The sequence below is a fragment of the Tenebrio molitor genome, chromosome 9 (assembly GCF_963966145.1).
Source record: "Tenebrio molitor chromosome 9, icTenMoli1.1, whole genome shotgun sequence".
NCBI classification, from domain to species: Eukaryota; Metazoa; Arthropoda; class Insecta; order Coleoptera; family Tenebrionidae; genus Tenebrio; species Tenebrio molitor.
In genome coordinates this window covers 1,441,695-1,456,609 of record NC_091054.1, presented here as the reverse complement: position 1 = coordinate 1,456,609, position 14,915 = coordinate 1,441,695, and the positions used below count along the sequence as shown (strand labels likewise).

Genomic DNA, 14,915 nt, shown 5'->3' with positions numbered 1-14,915 from the left:
TCTTGAAATTATATTTGTGCTTATTTTTCTTTATTATAGTTAAATTGGAATATTTTCAATGATCGGGAGTGCTATGGTCACCATGGCAACCGAATTGTTTTGTTTAAATAAATTATTAGAAAATTTGCGCTACTTCCATCTTGTTTTTGTCGGTTGATTTACGTGTTAAAAGATTAAATTTGACAATACGAGATACTAATTCAAAATGTTATTCAAATTTTGGCAATTTTTCGTAACATAAATTTTTTTTTAATTACTTTTTTTTTCATTAAAATTTTATTTGCTGTATTTAATGTTTTGTTTGTCGGATATTCTTTAGCAAAGAATAAGTCAAATAACACTTATTAATACAACATGATATCAAAAAAATGTTCTAAGACAATGAATTACTTAATTATATTAATAAAATTCAAAATGAGTCGTTTTTTGTGCCGGTCAGTGTATTTTAATGATTTATGAAACACTCACTTAGAGGCCCTTTACTTCTGAAATTAATAAAATTGAACAAGATTCAGAGTATAATAATGGCCGGTGCTAATTTTTTGAATTGTGATATTTGAGGATGCTAAAAATATTGGGGTGCATTTAGCTACGTTTGAAAAAATTGTTTCACTTTTAGTACTTAAAGCTTGTTTGACACGGTGCTAAATTTCGTAGTAAATTTGTTAGAAAATGAGAGAGACCCTCGACAGGACCAATGAACGATCAGGATCATAGTCTGTCTTTGTCAGATCCTGATCGTTCATTGGTCCTCTCTCATTTACTAGTAAATTTTCTCAAAAATTTAGTATCGTGTCAAACAAGCTTTAGATATTTATTTCTCGACTTAATTCCTCCGCCACTTTCTATAATGTGTATTCTTTAATAAATTGAATTTAACAGCTAAATTCATGTGTATAATATACAGTGAGCGGCAAAAGTATGGAATAAATTCATTAAAAATTAAACAAATTTTTTTTCAAAAAAATCTTTGGACAGGTCAATTTTAGTTTATAAAAATGCATATTTTAATGCAAAATAAAATTCCAAGCAGTCATTTGTTTTCGAGTTATGACGTCATCGATAGTTTTTTTAAATGGAAACCCCCAATTTTTTTTCTTGATTCTGATAGCCCTTTTAATTCTCTAAATGCCAGTATGAAAATTTTGTTACCTTACATAAGGAAATTTTTGAGAAAAAAAAAATAAATTTGGAAAAATTAAATTTTATAACGAACAAAAACAAGTCAAAAACTGTGTTAGTAAGTATTTAAAATTATGGAATTAAATGTTCGAATTGCCATCCCCCAGCTTGTTGACAATAAGCAAGTTTATGAAGAAATTCCCCCTGTTTTAGTTTTATCCCAGCACCCAATCAGAATTAAAATTTCTATACGTTGTGTTTCTGCTAAATGAGTCATTTTCGAAAACGTTTTGTAAAGCAAATAACACATACGAATGAAATTGACAGTAACATTTGACTGTTTGATTTACCTACTTGATTTTTTGACTTGTTTTTGTTCGTTATAAAATTTATTTTTTCCAACTTTATTATTTTTTTTCTCAAAAATTTGCTTATGTAAGATAACAAAATTTTTATACTGTCATTTATACAATTAAAGGGGCTATCAGAATCAAGAAAAAAAATAGGGGGTTTCCATTTAAAAAAAACTATCGATGACGTCATAACTCGAAAACAAATGACTGCTTGGAATTTTATTTGATACTAAAACTTGTATTTTTATAAACTAAAATTGACCTGTGCAAAGATTTTTTTTAAAAAAATTATGTTTAATTTTTAAGGAATTTATTCCATACTTTTGCCGCTCACTGTATATCATGACGTTTCTTATATTCGCTTTGAGCCAAAATTAATAATGATTATGTACTCGTATATTATTATTAGGACTGGGTTTCGAGGCGAATTCTGGCCACCCTCAAAGACAAAAAAAACCTGAAACCATGTCCGGATCAAGGCTGATTCTGCAATGTTTATGATTACATTAGGGGTTGTATAAGCAGACTATAATAGGGAATTAAGGTAATTTAGTCGTGAGGCGGAAAATGAAGTTATAAAGATACGAACTCTCCTCAAAGGAGACGTTATTGTCTGTAGCTGCCATAATTTGGAATTTCGCTAATCAGATTTTATGTAGTTGTATCCCGGCGCGTCTCTGATAAATTACAAAATTGCATAATGCCGTCGCCGCGACGCTGCCACCAAATGACGTCATTACCCCATTATTAAAAACCGCCCCACCATCCATCACCGTTGTCTCAGTCCCGATGATAAGGCGAAAGGTCATCCAGATCGTAATCCGGAAGTGATACGATCGAGAGACAGTGCTTCCGTCGGACGCTTCCTGGTGGCGCATGTGCGCGCTTCCGTTTCCCATTGACTTAACGGTAATCGTGCATGCTTTGTTTGCAGTTTCGAGGGTTGTCCTACGTGTACGATCGCATATGCTACATTGACTCGCACCCCCGAAAGAGGAGGGCGACGCTCGACGTCATTAACGACGCTTTTTTTACACTCGATCTGCGTACGCCACGTAATTTCTGGGTTCGTGGCGGTTTTGGGGTGTTTAATTTCGGGATTGCCTTAAGCGTTTTTTATTGGCCCGACACGAGGGGTGGTCCGGTTTAATAAACCGAGTTAATATTCATGGCGCGACGGGTGGACGCTCCACGCGACAATTTATTTCCACCGATTGTCGAATCATTTTTATACAATGATCTATTATTTCCTAGGTTAACAACAGCACGTCGTTGACGTTTCTTTGACATTTCTTGGTTCAGACGCTTTCCGGAACTAAGCGCCATTTTTTATCCAACTTCTGTCGCCTTCATTCGCACCGCGCTATTAATCCTCCTCAAGGAAAAACTCCGTCTCAAAACATTGAATAATGCAGAGCGCAATACAATTTAGCGCCGTCCCCATTTCATAAAACGAATCTAACGCGCGACTCCGGAGCCCATAAAACCGGACTTGAAATATTAAAGGGCAATAAGGCGACATCACGCGTCCCGGAGTCGGTCGTAATTCCGGCTAACGCGTTCCGGTTAATTTTCGATCAATTATTTTGGTGCGGCTCCACCTTGAAATAGAGAAAAATTGTGAAAGTGATGGCGTTGCATGAAAAATGCATGAGCCGGCGCTGCTCGCAGATGGAAATGTAACCGAGGAAAATTCACTTGGTCAACTTGAAAGCTAACTTGTATTCGGGAAACTTTATTGAGGAAAATTTGATTTAATTTTTATAACAGCACCAAAGAGGAATGAGTGCTGTAATTTCTTTTGATGCTGCAATATAATTTCTGTATACCGAGTACCTTTCGGAATGAAATTTTAAACGTATCGCGAAAAACTTTCAGTTGCACACCTGAATAAGGAAACGAAGAGGAAGGCGAAAATGCGCCTTTTCCCGGCCGATGGGGAAAAATTCGCATAACAAAGGAGACGTTCAGAGCGGACACTTTACCAGTGTAGACGGATAATTCGATGTGCACCACTTCAAGGAGTCATATTTATTGATTAAATTATTCCAATAAGCATCTTGTTTATAGGAGACAATTGCTTAATAGTTAATATTCGCGAGTCCTTCGCTTGAGTGCTCCAAATATTTTGTTCGGCATTCGGGACATGCACAACGAACCCATTCAAAAATTCGCCTACGATTTTCCAAAATTTTTCAAAAAGCTGTTATAGTATATTATATCATTAAGAGTAGAAATGAGTCTTTTTGTGGCTAGCCCAGAGATTGAAGGCCGAAACGCAGTTGAGGCCCACAGCTGGGCGAGGCACAAAAACACTTTCTACTCTGAATGAATTATTTTTTCTTCAAGCGGATCACAAAAAAAAAATCGAACATAAACTCACTTATTTATTAATTTTCCGAAGAAAACAACTTGTGGTGGTCAAGTGGCTTTGATTTCCGTCAACGTATTACGTAGCTTCATCATCTGTCAAATCATAAACGTCAAGTGTCATTTATTCAGCGAAAAGACAGTGATGTGAATGACATTTTTCTTTTGCAAAAGAACAAGTCATTTTAGAACTAACCAACGACAGTTTTTTTTTTTACTTTAGGTCAATGATTACAGTATAGTTCCATGACGATCAAAGTGAGGTTATGTGAAAGAAATGTCAAAATGTACCAATTAAAAAGACGCCATTTGTAAATGAGAGAGAAAACAAGAGCCTGGTTGATTTTTTTGGACGCTCGTTATAACATTGGAAAAGGTTTATGTTATTCATTACGAACTTTTAATTTTTTTGAAGTAAAAAACTGTTGTCGCTGTACAAAAGTAGGTCTTTATCTTATTTTTAAATAAATCATTTATGATGTCAATAAAATACTTTAGGATTTAAATGTTTGCATTTATTCAAATTGTGTTTGGGAATATTAAATACAGTATTCCGACTTTTAGTAATTTGGAATTTTTCGGACTAATGAAATTGTGATCTTCAATGAAAGCCATAAAAGGGAAATAAGAAATAAGTAGTATCAAAGCTTATTTAAAATCAAGAAAATATCATAATATACATTATTTTGTATTAACTATGAAAACAATATTAACTTTGTATTTAAAATGAACATGACATGTCTAATATTGTAATTTTACAATTTGTAGACTAATATTAAAAAGCATTTTTCATTACAGTAAATAAAGTACATGATATTTGTTATAAGAATTATTTTAAAATGTCAGGTGATTTATTCTGGCGTTGTAAAAATGTCTGTGATATCTGGAAGTTTTTTCTGATTGAAATTTGCAATGAAATATACAGGGTGTTTTTTAAATGCTACTACAAAAAAAAACTGGGTCATCTAGAGATTCCAAAGAGCCCAGAAAATCTTTTTTTTTTTTTAAACAACAATAGTAAACAATAAATTAAACCATAGCAATCCGACAATGCTATGAACAAAAATACAACAAAATTATTATTGTTGCTTGACAACAACAATTACGTTTTTAATTACCTTAAACTCAGTAGCGTACCGACAGTTCTAACCAAAATTTAATTTATTTTTATTTCGAAAACGAAAAGACTTTTATTAGATAAGTTTTGTGTGTATGAGTTCTACTCATCATCACCTGTTACCAGCCTTTTTTTGTACTGGCATTTAAAAAACACCCTGTATAATTAATTTTTTGGAGTAACTTTTAAGTGGGTGTCTCAGCTAAGACTTTCGAGCCTAATATCTCGGTTATTTGCCAACGGATTTTTATGAAATTTAAAATGCAGATATTTTAGACCGTGAAGGTTCAATTAGTAATAATAAAATTACCTCAAGTTAAAAAATGTAATTTTAACACATGTTTCCTTTATCGAAAATTATGCGTGATTATTATTAGATTGTTAAACATTAAAAAATAGGGGTCTACACAAACAATTAAGTAAATCACTTGTCTGATTCAACGAAAATATTAGATTTTGTCGTTAAAAATTTAATGTAAAATTTGAAGGTATTTGAGCAGTTACCTTTTGAAACAATTGATGATTAATTGCCAAGCAACATTTTGTACACCCTTTAAAGTCTGTCAAAATTGGGCGCGCTTTATTAGAAACGTCAAATTGTGAAAATGTATTGAAAATACTCTAAAAATAGACTACAGCGGCAGAAATTTCAATATTGTTGAAAAAGGAAACACATTTTGCCTATGGAGAGTGTCGTAAGAACTTCAATGACACAGTTCGTTTTCTCGTGGAACACTATCCAAATGTTGGCTTTACAAAATGTAAGGTTAAGAGATGAGAGTCGTCAATTTATTTGAAGACACAGGAAGCGTACGTGAACTAAATTACCTTGCTAAAATATCCCGATCGTGTTTTAGTCCTTTATGGAAGAATTAAAACATCCAGTATAATAAATTACGTCCAAATGTTGTCTTTAACTTTGGAAGTGTTTGTAAGGTTAGCAAGATAAACGTCAAATATGTCACCTGCGCTTCTGCGAAAAGGGATGACCAAAATTCTGCAAAATTGTGCGTTTGTTTCATACGTGTCTACGTTTTTGCATTTGCAGCCACGTTTAACACAGTTTTTTGCTTTTTTCTTGCAAACCAGACGTCTTTCAAGGACGAGTTTTTCCCTACAGCATTTTTTATTGACGATCAATTTTTTATGTAAATCTTAATTGATTCAACATTTTAAAAAGGCATGTAAAAATTACGTTTTTAAGACTTGGGTGATTGCATTAATGGGATTTAATTCTTCACCGTCTAAAATATCTGCATTTTAAATTTCACAAAAATCCGCTGGAAAATAACTGAGTTATTAGGCTCGAAAGTCTTAGCTGAGACACTCTGTACTTCAGATTTTTTCTTAATTTTTAAACACTGATGTATTCAAGAAATCCAACAAGGTTTTTTCTGAAAGAGTGGCCGAAGAATTTGTAATTGAAAGCGTTTTTATGTAAGTAACACAACTTACCCAAAAATGCTGCTAACATATTTTAGTACAATTTTACAATGTAATTACTTTTTGAACGTTTGATACAATCCAATTATGGAATTTGCGATTGGGTAACATATTTCTTTTTGTCTTCCTCGACGTTTTTAAAATATTTTTGCAACTAATACACACTTTAGACATATCTTTCTGGAGTTTCCTACTCTTTGTTGCTTTTGAACAACTGCTAAATCCTCGAACTACAACAAATTTTTTATAATTAGTTCATACAGAGTGATCACAAAAAAACGCCCCAGCTTATATCTTTCTTATTTGAAATCCGATTTCAACGAGCGGTACATCAAATTAAAGGGTTCAAAAAGTACTATAAACTGGATATAAACTGTTGCCCTTAGCAACCCTATCTTACAAGAGTCTAGGGTCAACTTAAATTTTTTAATAGCAACATATAATTTTTTTGGTATAGTTAGATTCATTATGTTTTTCTGAGTTAAAAAATATAGCACACCTGTATATTTAAATGTTATTCTAACATAAGAAATAAATAAAATTCAATTACAAATCATTAGGAATAAGTAGAACTTTATTCGTAACAGGCCATGAATTACTTAAGATATTCTTCTAGCCATGGAAACACAAAAAAATAAACATTTATTTTGAAAATAGACTTTATTTGTCGTAATTTTTGTTTAATTTTTTTTTTCCAACGTCAAGTCTGAAAATGACATTTCCATCACTCAATTTAGAGATGAAAGTAGGCGTTTGCATCACATGTGAGGAAAGTAAATCACTTCCCTCACTAGTGGGGAAAGTAAAAAAAAAATTTGATCCCCATTTAGGTACTTTCTTTAAAATAACGTTCATACATACATACACATTTATAAGAATTCTTTATTAACAATTAGCACATACAAAGATACTTAACTTTTTTATCAGTATTATAGAAATTAAATGTACAATTTTTTACACGAATTAAAACTCCAAATGTTCCTGATTTTTTTTTTACTAAATAACGTGTCGGTACAGAGCTTGACGTTGACGCCAAACTAGCACTTCTTACTACTTGTCTCCATCTCAGTAACGGATTGTATTCCTTTCCGTAGCGTGCTCGAGATTTTATAGGTAATAATTCCAAAGATACCTAGTTCGCTGCTTCTTTAATTTCTGTATTTGGTAAATTTACAACACTATCTTCTACTTCCATCACTATTTGTTTAGTAAATTCTGATTAATTTTCAAGTTTTGGTAAAAACACGACTTGACATTCATTAATTAAATTTTATTGTTTACTGTGAGCATGGAAACGTGATTTTCAAATTTTACTTCTATGTTGATTTGTATAAAATAATAAATTGATAATACCTATGCAAGATAAACCGAAAGCTCTTGACGTTGGAAAAAATAGTATGTTATATACGTGAGGAAAGGTCCATTGCTAAACTTGAATGATTAGATCAACTCGCTATCGCTCGTGATCCAATTGTCATTCTCGTTTAGCAATGCATCCCTTTCCTCACTTATATAACAATATACTATTCTCCAACTTCGTGTTGTGAAATAAAATGAACATTAATGAAATTGTGGATATGTTGCAAGCATATTTCGGAAATAATAGAAATTACTACTTGCAGAGAAACGCCACCTGAAAGCCTTCTGAATGCCACGCGAAGTGTCTCGAACAAAATGGTGCTCAATTTGAACAAATCAGTTGAAAAAAAAAATTGTTATTTTTATTGTTTGTATTACTTAATAAATATTGTTTCCATGATTACAAAAATGTCTGCATAAGTAATTCATGGCCTGTTACGAATAAAGTTCTACTTATTCCTATTAGAATTAGAAATCAGAATGATATTTAAAAATACAGGGTGTGTTATATTTTTGAACTCAGAAAAACCTAATGAATCTAACTGTACAAAAAAAATTGTATGTTGCCATTAAAAAAAATAAAGTTGACCCTTGACCCTTGCAAGGGAGGGTTGCTAAGGGCAACATTTTATATCCAGTTTATAGTACTTTTTCAACCCTTTAATTTGATGTATTGCTCGTTGAAATCGGATGTCAAATAAGAAAGATATAAGCTGGGGTGTTTTTTGTGATCACTCTGTATTTAAATTCCATCTGCAAACAGTTCTTTCGAGAGATGCGTCGTTGCCAAAACCAGGATCAATCCTTTAGTTTAGATGCATTGTTCCTGCTCTTTGATATGCAATGAATTTTATACGTGTATACTTGTTTGATCATGTGCAAACACGCCATCCTCGAAGTGTATCGAACCTGTTCCGGTTTGATTTAATCGATCCGATCTAATCAGGAATTTGTCGATTTCGTTGGAAGCCATCGCCCAATCTCGGCGTCGCTTTTGACGATAATTTCGCCGTTTCGGTCGAGCGCGCCGCCCTCGAAAGGACCCGCCGCCGCCGCCGTCGTCGTCGAACAATCACGTCCCCATTTCCATCCCTTTGTGCTCGAACCGGCATCCGATTTCGGTCCTTTCGTCGACAACAGTGTAAACGACATTGTCTAATGTGGACAACGACGTTAAAACATCGCAAATTGACACTTGACCCGTTGAAAGCGCTGCTTCGCAAATTATATTTGCGATCCGCGCTCTGACACAACACGAATTCCTTAATTGTAACGAATGTTGGTTGCTTGGTACTAAAATAGATCACGTCCTATCTATCGCCATCATCCGACCAAATTCATTTATATCAATTTAAATTGCACCGAATTAAATACATCTCTCGGCGAATTAGCGGAAAAATCGCGTCTCTCCCTCTGACGTCTCTGTCGCTTTTAAACGATTCAAATTGCATAATAACGAGATTGAAACGTTGAAACATGTAATAGGTACGAACGCGGAGCCCGGACCACCCCCCTCGGATGTGTGACATTCAAATTGGGCCCCCTGTATGCCGGTACCGCGACGAATTACCAGTGCATTACGACTGATTATACCGATGGAAACTGAGAATAATTTCAATTAGCGTGTTAGAACGATTAACGACGGTAATTAATCGGGAGTGATGCGGGGTTGGGGAGGGGGAATCAACCTCCATACTCTAAACAAATGACGATCACGATCATCTTCTTCCACCACAAGAAATTACACCTAGCAAAGATGGCAATTGAATCACTAGTGAGGAAAAGATTTTTTCTCACTAGTGAGCAAAGTGAACGTTTTGCGAGTTTGTCGACAGAGGGCGCCAAATATGTTGCACTGAAAGTTTTTTTAACCTGTTTTTAAAATACTTTCTGAATAAAGGTTGTCTTGTTTTTGACTTAAAAACGTGAAATTGCTTGGGGTAAGATTCTGGAAAAATTCATACTAAATGCATTATGTGTTGGTATCACTGATTAAACTGAAATCAGTAAACCAATCACAAACACGCAAGGCCTAACAACATAACCTCTTTTGTTTGGAATTTTGTTGATCCACGTTTTGTTGTGAAAAACTGTTTTCGTGAGTTCCTTGTTGGGCTAATTTTGTAGAAGTTATTGTTTCAGTGAATTTAACAGTTATGAAAAATAGTGATGCAGATAGATCATTTAGAGTTTACGTTAATATAACCTCATTTTTTACTCTTGTCATGTTTTTGTCATTTTGATTTATTGGGGTTCTCGCCTACGGCTCGGACACCCAACTTCCGTCCTCGTGATTAAATGCACTACTTGTATTGAAAATAGTTATTGTTTTGCGATTGGCAAAGCCCTCGTCGTGTTTTCCTGCGCCGATTGCACCCACTAATAAAATTTTCTTCTCGAGTGTAGAGTCCGCGGCCGCCATTTTGATCCGAAGAGCTGGGGGCGTCCCGTAGCGATTTTTCTGTATCGGGCCTCGCATATTGGACAGTTCAATTTGAAATATAATTTCTAACTTTCAAATATTAGCATTTCATATTTACCCTATTACATCACATGACGAAAGCGCCGCCCCAGCCGTTTCCTCGTCATGAATGTTTCATATTTTTCCGACGACTTTATTGACCGACTCGAGCCGCCGGCTATGTGACGAATTTAAATTGCATAAGCACACCCATCACGTTAAATAATTCCGAAATAAATCCACTCAACCCCGGCCCCGATACGCCACCGCGTACGCGCGATTAATCCGGCTCGAAGGACCGAAAGGAGTAGCGTCCGACGGAAGACGGAGACGGCGAGAGCTTTAATTTGTTCACAACGAAATTAGCGTAATGAAAATATCACTGTCATTTCGAGGCGGAGAGCGCCCTCTTCTCTGAAATGTAAATGAGATGTTAGCCGGTTTTCTTTTTGTTTGAACGAATGGAAAATTCGTTTTATGATATTACGATCTTTATGTCTACTTGATGAATATTTAAGTTTCTCCTCTTGTCAGATCTTTGCTGCTCTCAGTGTTTCGAGATGTAATATGGCACTTCACAGAAAGAATATAGAATTTATATGTTTTATAGATCCGCTTTATGCCGGCAAAATATAGTTTGGCCCCCCGTCTAACTTAAGCAGATACCGGTGCAAAATTCAAAACGATACGTTTGTTCTCCAGACGCTCTGGATGCTTTTTATGCACCTGGGTCGTCAGGAATCCGACTTGTTTCTCCTTTTTAAACACCCCGAGACGACGCTACTGCAACCTGTCAAACTTGCCCCGCCCACTACGATTGTTCCGCCATAGAAATACAAGATCGATCAAATGAAAAAAAATCAATGTAATGGAATAGGAGTTTCATAGGAACAAGAAAGGAGAAAAATTAGTAGAATTTATATTTTTTACAGCGCACAACATTTGTTTTTTCTTGTTGTGGTATATGAAGATATAAAAGTTGAAAAAGAAGAAAACTTCTTCTTGAAAGGAGATATAGTAGGATAATACGATATTGGATATTATACAGGGTGTCGCAAAATTAACGTATTCAAAGTCGGCGGTCTTGTAGGGAAAAATCTCAGGAATCTCGAAAATAATTTGAGTAATTTATGACGGCCGATGGCAATGGCCTGTCCCAACCGTTCCAACCCTCATAAAAGTATTAGTACGTTATAAAGACCTGCAAAAGTCGTTCCCAATATTGTTTGGTACTAGTATATGATGCATCACTGAGTGTAAGTAGAACATCCAGATGAAAGAGAATAGAAAAAAGGCGAAAGAAGGATGATACATACAAAAAATGTATAAAAATTCGGAGAACTGGAACTTAAAATTATCTGCATACATTTGCTTATTCGACCTTTTGGGCTTTATAAATCAGCTCTATTTGAAGTTCTTTTATCTAAGAACAAATAATTCTTAGCTTTTTCCAAAATTCAACAGGACAGTGCACGTTCCAGTACGGCAGAATAAGTTTTCTCCGGCGATACGTTCTTTATTTTTTGGTTCTTTTACTGTGACAAAAAATGAATCCTCCTGCAAGGAAAAAACCGTCTAAAGGTCGGCTGAAATTTGGCGTAGAGGCCATATCGATGAAATTGGTGAACTCGTGTCCCCCGCCAGAATTCATGTGACAGTTAGCCGACAAAGTAATTAACGCTCATGACATCATGCTTCGTTTAGATTGGAGATTTCACTGTTGAAATTGATGGGTTAGTTAATTTTAAGTGCGTGATGTTATCAATTAACAAGTGTTTAAATTAATTATTTAATAATTACCCTACATGTTTTCGGATAATGAAGTCGTCCGTCCTTTCTTAACCGTCGACTTCGTTAACGAGAACAATTGTTCGATAGATAAACACCGCCAGGATTCTCCCGGAAAAATCCATCCCCGGAAACTTTCCCGCAGCCGATGCAAACAAGAGCCGAGCGCTTTCGTGCATTCTAATTAGTATCAATTACGACAGTAACGCAATTATTAGGAACGATGCCAGTCCGCACCACTAATTAATCGATGATGTCACGAACGGCGCTAAGTCTATTACAAAAACAATCATCCGAAGGGTATGTCAAAGAAACGACAGTAATTAGTCGAGGACGAAATGTACTAATTCTACAGGGTTTGGATGAAACGGTGACACTCAAAGGTTGATTTCGTCGCAGGCAACCACCATTACAACGACTTTTCAATTGATGTAGATATACTTTGAACTATACCAGTGGGTGAAGGTTTCTCTTTCGTTCACTTCACTGGTTTTCACTCACTCCAATACATACTTTCTGATAACGTAATTTTGATTTTTTAGAGAACATTTGATACCTCGCGGCGCTTGCCTCTTCGAGGACATCATGAGGAACATACAGGGTGTTTTTGAAATGCGTGCACAAATTTTAACTGGCTTCATGTAGAACTGGGAAAAAATATCAAAAAAATTCTGTCAAAAAATAAAATGACATTTATTTTTTGAGCTACAATTTTTTTTTATTGCTTTTAGTCTTCTACGTTGTCCCACAACCTCGCAGGTAAAATTTCGGCACATTTTAAAAATACACCCTGTATATTATATTTTATAAAACGTACACCAATGCGGTTTTCTTGTTTTAAAGCATATTTCCTATAGGTTACTTCGCATTGGCGTACATTTTATAAAATATGATATACAGGGTGTATTTTTAAAATGTGCCGAAATTTCACCTACGTGGTTGTAGGACAACGTAGAAAACTAAAAGCGATTTAAAAAAATTGTAGCTCAAAAAATAAAAAAATAAATGTCATTTTATTTTTTGACACAGAATTTTTCAAATATTTTTTCCGAGTGCTACATGAAGCCAGTAGCTCGTGATTGTGCACGCATTTCAAAAACACCCTGTATATTTTACATAAATTGTGACGAATCAAGTTTTTTACTGCAAGTTTATCTTGCTTTTTTTATTAATCTGCGCAACAACATATTTGTACCAACTGATCGCATCAACGAATCTTAACTTCAATGAAATTTTAATCAAAATTTAATCTTTGTTAATTCTTCTACTCTCAAAGTTAATTTAACATCTGATGCAACATCCACATCTCTTTGTGTAAAATCCTTCAGTTCAAAATTCTTGTATTTGTCACATAAACCAGCTCCTCTGGATATTAGAAAAATGTAAGAAAAGAGATAGATTTCAACAAACGGCGCAGTTGTTGAGAGTGACAACGTTTGTCGTTGCTCATCATTGTTAACTCTCGTTTCGCTCCCCCTAGACGATTGTAGACCTACCTGTCTCCGAAGGGGAACATGTGCGAGAACGGCGGCGGCGGCGGCGGCCTCGGCGGCTCCGACGAAGCCGACGCCGCCGGACTCTGCGGCGATGCCGGATCCGGCGACGCCTCGACCGCCCTCTGCTCCGGGGTCTCGCGTCCTCCGCTGCTCCGACTCGAGCACTCCCGCCCCATCTCCTCATCGGGAGCCGTCATCACTTCCGGCGAGCTCGTCTCCTCCACTTTCTCCTCCTTGGTCTCCTCCTGGTCCCTCTTGACCACGTCCTGTCCGTCGCGCTTCCTCTGCTCCTCCTTCAGACGCTCGGCCTTGCGCCACTTGGCCCTCCTGTTCTGGAACCAGACCTGGAACAAGGATGACGCACGTCATGTAATCGTCATTAAAGTATCGGGTTGCCACCAAATCGAATCGCCAATAACATTTCTCATGTCAATCGGGTGTCGGTTTACAAGAGCCGAGGGGTGGACGGAATTTATGCCATCGGGGGACGGGTTTGACTCGAATTTATCGCTCGGATGGCCAGGACTTAACACCTACGAAGGATGAAAAATTGACGGCGAGGGGCGGTCGCGTGGCGGTAATTGGGGCGGGACGGACGGTTCTTGTTTTTCGGAACAGACAAAAAGGCGACACGCGGGGGTTTAATTGTGTTGTAATTCGATTTGAAGGGCACAAAGGGTGAAGAAGTGAGACGCTGGGTATTGTAGGGGTAAAACACCAAACAGAAGAAGCATTCAGCATAATATCAGGGTCACCAACTCGTATTTTTTGGCGTCATTCACTTTTAAAAAAAGCAGTATTATCGATCAGGGAGGTTAAGCAAGATCGTGTGGGATCAGTGTTGGGATGGGTGGCCGCGAGGAAACTTGCGTAATGATAACAATACTAATAATTTTTTTACGATTATTATTAAAAGACGCTTTTTTAAGTGTTAACTGATGTCTGGTGCCCCTCAAGGTTCACCTTTTGGTCCTACACGTTTCGCACAAATAGCTCTGCGACTTATGGTAGCGACAGATTTTTCTGGAAAACTTTGAAAACGTCGAATGTCTCCCAAGTAATTCTGTCAATTTTGGGAAAATCCCTGCAGATCGCGAAACGCCAATAAACGCGTCGAATCGCGTCATAAAACCGTAATAAAATTAAGAGCGGTCCGTCGGGGGCCCTCCATCCACTTCTCTCCACGGGGGAGGGTGGTACAGAATGGAAAAAAGAAAACAATAACGCCCGACCGATCATTCGATTTGCTTCCCGATATTATAGGTGCAATTCAGGGGTGGCAGATTGTAATGGGATAAGCACCCTTATTATTTGTTCGGAGTCGTTATCCGCTTGTTAGTGACAATAATGAGTGTGTGTTGTGTGTGTTTCGATTTGGATGGTCTGGCAGCCGGCCCTTAATTGCC

General features: G+C 36.3%; 1 protein-coding gene across 2 annotated transcripts in view; it reads right to left on the bottom strand.

Moving 5' to 3' along the window:
• Positions 1-14,915, bottom strand: part of Drgx (Dorsal root ganglia homeobox) — a 41,421-nt gene that overhangs the window by 9,384 nt on the left and 17,122 nt on the right. For both annotated transcript variants that reach the window (XM_069058766.1, XM_069058767.1), the window contains exon 4: positions 13,510-13,853. In XM_069058766.1, coding sequence (XP_068914867.1) covers positions 13,510-13,853 — 344 coding nt within the window. The remainder of the gene's footprint in view (positions 1-13,509; positions 13,854-14,915) is intronic.